The sequence below is a fragment of the Theropithecus gelada genome, chromosome 7b (assembly GCF_003255815.1).
Source record: "Theropithecus gelada isolate Dixy chromosome 7b, Tgel_1.0, whole genome shotgun sequence".
Lineage (NCBI taxonomy): Eukaryota > Metazoa > Chordata > Mammalia > Primates > Cercopithecidae > Theropithecus > Theropithecus gelada.
Genome location: NC_037675.1, coordinates 78802292 through 78810540, shown reverse-complemented (window position 1 = coordinate 78810540; position 8249 = coordinate 78802292). Strand labels below are relative to the sequence as shown.

General features: G+C 41.4%; 1 protein-coding gene across 3 annotated transcripts in view; it reads left to right on the top strand.

Moving 5' to 3' along the window:
- The window catches only part of VIPAS39 (VPS33B interacting protein, apical-basolateral polarity regulator, spe-39 homolog), a 32090-nt gene that overhangs the window by 6192 nt on the left and 17649 nt on the right, over window positions 1-8249 (top strand). For 2 of the 3 annotated variants that reach the window (XM_025391167.1, XM_025391166.1), the window contains exons 4-8: window positions 1177-1323; window positions 2776-2814; window positions 3172-3236; window positions 3986-4042; window positions 7911-8003. In XM_025391167.1, coding sequence (XP_025246952.1) covers window positions 1177-1323; window positions 2776-2814; window positions 3172-3236; window positions 3986-4042; window positions 7911-8003 — 401 coding nt within the window. The remainder of the gene's footprint in view (window positions 1-1176; window positions 1324-2775; window positions 2815-3171; window positions 3237-3985; window positions 4043-7910; window positions 8004-8249) is intronic. The other variant, XM_025391169.1, reaches the window with a different exon arrangement.

The following is an 8249-nucleotide window of genomic DNA, read 5'->3' as shown; positions in this document are numbered from 1 at the left end:
AAAAAAAAAAAAAAAAAAAAAAAAAAAAAATTAAAAGTTTTTTAAAAATAGGCCATACTATAACATGACTAAAGATTTTTAAAAATTAAAGGTATACAGTGAAAAGTTTCCGTTCCATATTGTTATGTATCTTCTCAGTTTTCAGTTCCTGTCCTCCCAAAAAACAATCGTTATTGCTTGGTTCCTGTGTATTCATCTAAAGACTCTTTTTGCATTTGGAAATGTATATAGAAACATGTATTCTTATCCCTTTTTTATGCAAGCAGTAGCATACTTCATACCTTGCTCTTTTTATGTGTTAATATAGCTTGGAGATCTTTCTATGTCAGTATATAAAGGGTGTTCTCATTTTCTCTTTCTTTTTTTAAATAGCAGCATAGTATTGTATGGATTTACCATCATTTATTTAGCCAGCCCACTGTTGAATTTTAGATTTTTCAGTCTTTTGCTCTTTATATTTCTATCAGTGACTTTGTATTCTGACCCTAGATGAATAAACGGAAGAGCAATTCTTAGAGTGGAATTACTCACATAGGATGTTTGCATCTGTATTGGGTAGATATTGCCAAATTGACCTCCACAGAAGTTGTACCAATTCGTACTACCACCAGCAATGGAGGAGGGTTCCAGTTTCCCTATAGCCTGGCCAACACAGGGTATTATCAAGCTTTTGGATCTTTCCCCATCTTAGAGGGGACTAATGGTTTCTCATTATATTTTTAATTTGTAGTACTCTTAGCAAAGCTGGGGGCAGGTGGTGTGTGCCTCTGGAGGTGGTGGTGATGAATTGCTTGAGGCCGGGAGTTGAGGCTGACGTGAAACATGATTGTGAGATATGATTGTGAATAGTCACTGTACTCCAGAGATCTGGCAACGTAGTGAGACCCTGTCTCCAAAAAAAAAAAAAAGAAAAAGAAAAAGGAAAAAAAAGAGTGAGGTTGAGCATCTTTTCATATGTTTAAGAGCCATTTGAATTTTCTTTTCTGTGATCCACTTATTCATGTCCTTGGTCCATTTTTCTGCTGATTATTCTATTTGATTCTATCTTTTCTCCTTGCCCCAAGTTGGCCAAGGGACCAGGGCTTCTGGTGAAAAGCTTTTAGAGTTTGTTGAATGTTGGATGTCAAGGATTTATTGTGGATGAGAATTGCTGATGTAGTTCTTACTATCTCACAGGTATCTCATGGTCCATCAAAGAGACTGCTGGTAATAGTAGCTCCAGCCATGAGGGGCGTGAACAGCTAAAGAGCCGAAACAGCTTCTCCTCCTATGCACAACTACCCAAGCCTACTTCTACCTACTCCCTGAGCAGCTTTTTTAGAGGTAAAGAGATATGCTTAAAGAGACAGGGAAGTCCTCCTTCTCTTTTTTCAGAAAAATCTTAGGCCATAATTTTCATCTACTTTGTAAGAAAAAGATTATTGAAGGATAAAGCATTCTCATTGGAGCTGGCAGCTGGGTGTCAGGAGCAGGAGAAATGAGAGAAATGCAGAGGGGTTGGACTGGTTTTCTAGAACACGATGAATGAAATTGACATTAACCGTGTGACTGGTACTGAAGAAATTTGCCTGGATCAAAATTCCTCCCTACTCCTTGCGCATTGCTATTAGAAAACCTTGTTGGTAGGAATGCCAAATGGTGCAGCCACCGTGGAAGACAGTATGGTGGGTTTTTTTTAAAAAATTAAACATAGAATTAACATATAACTGGCCAGGCATGGTGGCTTACACCTGTAATCCCAGCACTTTTGGGAGACTGAGACGGGTGGATCACCTGAGGTCAGGAGTTCTAGACCAGCCTACCAATATGGTGAAACCCTGTTTCTACTAAAAATACAAAAATTAGCCGGGTGTGGTGAGGGGGCGTCTGTAATCCCAGCTGCTCAGGAGGCTGAGGGAGGCAGATTGCTAGAACCTGGGAGGCAAAGGTTGTAGTGAATCGAGATTGCACGACTGCAGTCTAGCCTGGGTGACAGAGCAAAACTCCATCTCAATAAATAAATAAATAAATAACATATGATCTAGCAATTTTACTTCTAGGTATATATCAAAAAGAATGGAAAGCAGGGACTTGAATAGGTATTTGTACCTCCATGTTGATAGAAGCATTATTCACAATAGTCAAAAGATGGAAACAACCCCAATGTCCATTGATGGATGAATGGATAAACAAAATGTGCCATATACATGCAGTGGAATGTTACTCAGCATTAAAGAAGAATGACTTTCCGATACATGCCACAACATGGATGATCCTTGAGGACATGATGCTAAATAAAATAAAGAAGGCACTAAGGGACAAATATTATATGACTCCATTTATGTATGACCTAGAATAGTCAGATTCCTCGACACAGAAAGTAGAATGGTGGTTACCAAGAGCTGGGGCGGAGGGAAAGGAGGGTTATTGTTTAAAGGGTATAGAGTTGGTTAAAGGTAGAGAGTCTCAGTTTGGGATGATGAAAAAGTTCTGGAGATGGATAGTGGTGATGGTTGTACAACAGCATGAATGTACTTAATGCTACTGACTTATACACTTAAAAATGGTTAAAATGGTAAATTTTGTTACGTGCATTTTACCATAATTAAAAAAAAATTTTCTCCCTGCTCAATGTTTTAATGGCACTTCAGATTTCTGCAGATGAATGAAACGTTTTTTACGGCTTAAGTTCCTATATTGCATTATAGAGCTCTGTATACATTGTGTCTTTAACCAAGTCTGGATGGCTCTGACTTAAACTGTTGACCTTTTCCCTCTTGTGTTCTTTACCTTTAGGTAGAACTAGACCTGGAAGTTTCCAGTCCCTTTCTGATGGTAGGCACTGAACCCTCTTTTAATTGCTGTGGGAAATGTTACTGCTCTGGTACATGTAGTCTGGGGAGTTATGGGGACAGGTAGTAATTAGATGACAAGATGAACTTTCTTCTGCATCTACTGTCATTATTAGAGGAACTTTCTGATACTGACTAAGGAGGTAGAAATCATTCTGGCTACAGGGGCAAAGGTGACTTCTAGGGATGCTGTCTTTGGGGAAGAACGGAGATCTGCTTTTGGCCACAAAGTTAACATTGGGAGCCCAGAAGTCAAAAAAATGTGAGAAGGAAGCAGTAGAGAGAAGGAACGACAAGCAGGATTCATGGTGCCCTTCTGAACCAGCTGCTTCTTTTTCAGCTCTGTCAGACACACCTGCCAAAAGCTATGCTCCAGAGCTGGGGAGACCCAAAGGGGAGTATAGGGTGAGTTACAGCATACACTGGTGTGACAGTTTCCACAGTATAAAGTACCTTGACATATGTTACCTTGCTTGATTTTCCCAACTATTTGAGCAGAAATTTTTTTAACCCTCTTTTATAGATAAGAAAACTGGGTTTCTAAACATTAGGGCTTACCTGGGGTCTCACAGCTAGGAAAGGGTGCAACTTAGACTTATAATCTCTATATTCTGACTCAGCCCTGCCATACTTTGCTTACTCATTTATGCTCCCACTTGAAGGCTGTACTTTGAAACCCAGTGATCATCACTGCAGTGTGGAAGCTTGGTAGAGCTCATATTCCCATGAAGCAAATAAAAAAGCAAATGGATTCATAAGGAAGAAACTATATATCCTAAGGTCAGAAAAGGAACATGTCTCCAACGTCTCTCTCTTTCCTTCTGTTGGCCAAAGGCATTAATTGTTAGAATCCTAAAACGTGATTCTAATTGCATCTAGAGGTTGCAGTCCTGAACCAGTAGGCATGGGCCACTGGCTTTGTCAATTGGCTCCTCCCTCTTTGATCCATCTCCTCCTACCTATATTGCCCCTGCTCTAGTTCCTTCAGAAACTCAGAACAAAACTGTCCTGTTTCTTCATTTTTTTTCACATCCATTCCCTCCCACAAAGTATTTCCCCCTTAGACACTAAGACTGAGTTTGAGTTGAGGAGTTGGTACACTGATAACTTTGATTCCTTAACTTCCTGGGATTCATGTATTGCTAATATTCCAGGATTACAGCAATGACTGGAGCCCCAGTGATACAGTGCGACGCCTCCGGAAGGGAAAGGTAAGGACAGAGAATTTTTGTGAGGTTCTTTGGGAAGCTGGGCAGCTGGTTCACACAGGGAAGATTTTTTGACCTCTCTTCAGTTCTCATTTGTTCAATGAATTTCAGGGGGAAAATAAGTCCACTAAGGTTGAAAGTCAGCGGCAAAATTTCTGATTCTCCGTTACTGTTGCTTTGATGGGGTAGTGGGGAAAGAGTGATGGATGAGAGGGAAAAGTACATTGAAGAGTGAGAGGCCTGGGCTGGGGGCGGTGGCTCACGCCTGTAATCCCAGTACTTTGGGAGGCTGAGGCAGGTAGATCACGAGGTCAAGAGATCAAGACCATCCTGGCCAACATGGTGAAACCCCGTCTCTACTAAAAATATGAAAAACTAGCCAGGCATGGTGGCAGGCATCCGTAGTCCCAGCTACTCGGGAGGCTGAGGCAGGAGAATCACTTGAACCCGGGAGGTGGAGGTTGCAGCGAACTGAGATTGCACCACTGCATTCCAGCCTGGCGAGCGAGACTCCGTCTCAAAAAAAAAAAAAAAAGTAAGAGGCTGGGCGCGGTGGCTCACTCCTGTAATCCCAGCACTTTGGGAGGCCAAGGCAGGTGGATCACCTGAGGTTAGAAGTTCTAGACCAGCCTGGCCAACATGGTGAAACCCCATCTCTACTAAAAATACAAAAAATTAGCCGGGCATGGTGGCATGCACCTGCAATCCCAGCTACTCGGGAGGCTGAGGCAGGAGAATCACTTGAACCTGGGAGGCAGAGGTTGTAGTAAGCTGAGATCGTGCCACTGCTCTCCAACCTGGGTGACAAAAGTGAAACTCCACTTCCCCCACCCCCCCAAAAAAGAGTGAGAACAATCTTTTATGTTGGATCTGTGATTCACTGAGTTCATGTTTGCATATGGTGTGATGTAAGGGTTTGAGTTTCATTGTTTTCCCCATATAGATCTCCATTTGTTCCAGCACTATTTGTTGAAAAAACTATCCTTTCCCCTTTGAATTATCCTGCTGATGCCTTTGTTGAAAATCGGGCCAGTCGCAGTGGCTCACACCTGTAATCCCAGAACTTGGGGAGGCCAAGGCGGGAGGATCTGTTGAGCCCAGAAGTTCAAGACTAGCCTGGACAACATAGTGAGACTGTGTCTCTACAAAAAATAAAAAAAAATTAGCCAGGTATGTGGCCGGGCGTGGTGGCTCACGCCTGTAATCCCAGCACTTTGGGAGGCCAAGGCAGTCGGATCACCTGAGATTGGGAGTTTGAGACTGGCCTGACCAACATGGAGAAACCCTGTCTCTACTAGAAATACAAAATTAGCCGGGCATGGTGGCACATGCCTGTAATCCCAGCTTCTCAGGAGGCAGAGGCAGGAGAATCGCTTGAACCCAGGAGGTTGAGGTTGTGGTGAGCTGAGATTGCGCCATTGCACTCCAGCCTGGGCAACAAGAGCAAAACTCCGTCTCAAAAAAAACCAAAAAAACCCAGGTGTGACTAATTTATAATATAAATGTATATTATAATTTATAATTATAAATATATAAATATAATTTGTAATTATAAATATATAAATATAATTTATCATTTTATAGCAGGATATGTTTTTAGTCACAGTTACTTGATGAAAGGATTGCTTGAGCCCTGACGGTCGAGGCTGCAATGAGCTGAGATTGTGCCACTCCATTCCAGCTTAGGCGACAGAGCAAGACCCTGTCTCAAGAAGAAAAAAATAAGAAAATTAATGATCATATATATGTAGTCCTATTTCTGGACTCTTTATTCTAGTTCATTGGATTATTCTTAAGCTAATACTACAGTCTTGATTATTGTCTAAATCTTGAAATCAAGACACTTCAACTTTGTCGAAGCTCTCAACTGTCAACTTTTTTCTTCTCTTGTTTTGGCTATTCTAGATCCCTTATACTTCCATATCGATTTTAGCAGCAGCTTGGCAGTGTCTACAAAAGAGTTGCTGAGATTTTGATTGGGATTGCCTTGAATGTACAGATCAATTTTGGTAGAATTGGCAATGATCATAATAATTAATGGATCAAAATGGATCATAGTGCCAGGTGTGTGGCTTGCGCCTGTAATCCCAGCTACTCAGGAGGCTGAGGCGGGAAGATCAATTGAGCCCAGGAGGTTGAGGCTGCAGTGAGCTATGATTGCATCACTGCGCTCCAACCTGGGCGAGAGAGCGGAACCCTGTCTCTCAAAAAGAACGGATAAAATGGATCATACTTCACAGGTTCTAAGGATTGGGAATGAAAAAATAAATTTAAAAAATGGATCATAGACCTAAATGTAAATTAAGTGTTAAAACTATAAAACTTCTAGAAGAAAATATAGATGAAAATCTTTATGATCTTGGCTTAGGCAAAGATTTATTACGTAGGACACAAAAAGCATGAACTATAAATGAAAAAATTGATAAAATGAACTTCATCGAAATTTAAAACTTTTATTTTTTAGAAACCACTGTTAAAACCATGAAAAGACCACCATAGCTCAGAGAAAGTAGTTTCAAAACACATGTATTATAAGGGACTTTCATCCAGAATATATATAAAACTTTTCTTTTTTTTTTTTTTTTTTTTTTTGAGATGGAGTCTCCCTCTTTCACCCAGACTGGAGTGCAGTGGCGCGATCTCAGCTCACTGCAACCTCTGCCTCCCAGGTTCAAGTGATTCTCCTGCCTCAGCCTCCTGAGTAGCTGGGATTACAGTTGTGTGCCACCATGCCCGGCTAATTTTTGTATTTTTAGTAGAGATGAGGTTTCACCATGTTGGCCAGACTGGTCTCAAACTCCTGACCTTAGGTGATCTGCCTGGCTTGGCCTCCAAAAGTGTGGGATTATAGGCCTGAGCCACTGCACTTGGCCAGAATATATATAAAACTTTTATTAAACCTGGCAATATAGCAAGGTCCCATCATTACAAAATAAAAATTAGCCAGGTGTGGTGGTACTCACCTATGGTCCCAGCTACTTAGGAGGCTTGAGGTGGAAGGATTGCTTGAGCCCAGGAAGTTGAGGCTGCACTGAGCCATGATCATACCACTGCCCTCCAGCCTGGGCAATACAGTGAGACCCTGTCTCAAAAAAAAGGAAAAAAAGATAAAACTCTTAGCTCAGTGGTAAGTAGACAGTCTGATAAAAAATTGGCACAAGAGTTGACCAGACACATCACAGAAGAAGATTCATGAATGACCAATAATCATTTTTAAATATACTTAAAATTATAGTTATTAAGAAAATGTGAGTTGAAACTATGAGATACTGGCTGGGCACGGTGGCTCACACCTGTAATCCCAGCACTTTGGGAGGCCGAGGCTGTCGGATCACAAGGTCAGGAGATCCATGGTGAAACCCTATCTCTACTAAAAATACAAAAAAATTAGCTGGATATGGTGACGGGCGCCTGTAGTCCCAGCTACTCGGGAGGCTGAGGCAGGAGAATGGCGTAAACCCGGAAGGCGGAGCTTGCAGTGAGCTGAGATCCGGCCACTGCACTCCAGCCTGGGTGACAGAGCGAGACTCCGTCTCAAAAAAAAAAAAAAATCACTGAACTATATACTTAAATAGGGTACATTCTACTGTATGCAAATTATGATGTAAGGGTTCTTTAAAAAGAACAAGTGATTTCTGTTGACTTTATCAAGACTTCGGGACATTAGCTTCTTGTAGGGCAGCAGGCTGAACTAGAACTAGAGAGGGTGGTGGGAACCTACTGTTTTATAAGTTATGGGGACCCTGGTGTAAAAATAAAGAGACTCTCCTTGGGGACATTTTGTTTCATTATTGCTCATTCTTTAGTGTCCAGCGACAAAGGAATAAGGAAAACTGTCTTCTTTTGTGCTAATTCTAGTGTTATTCTGCAGGTCTGCTCACTAGAGAGATTCCGCTCCTTACAGGACAAACTACAACTCCTAGAAGAGGCAGTAAGCATGCATGATGGAAACGTCATTACGGCCGTGAGTTGTCAAATTTGTTGTTGTTTGTTTAATTATTGTTTTCACTAGTTTCTGAAAATCCAATCAAACAGACTAACATTTCGTGTTAAATGTTAAGTAAAGATCCTGGATTCCCCTTGGAGGTGTAGGATTCTAAGTAATCTGTGCTTTAAGGGCTTAGCTGGTGACACATGCACTAAGTGTGGAACCCTGTGTTTTTTTGTTTGTTTGTTTTGCTTTTTTTTTTGGTGACAGGGTCTTGCTCTG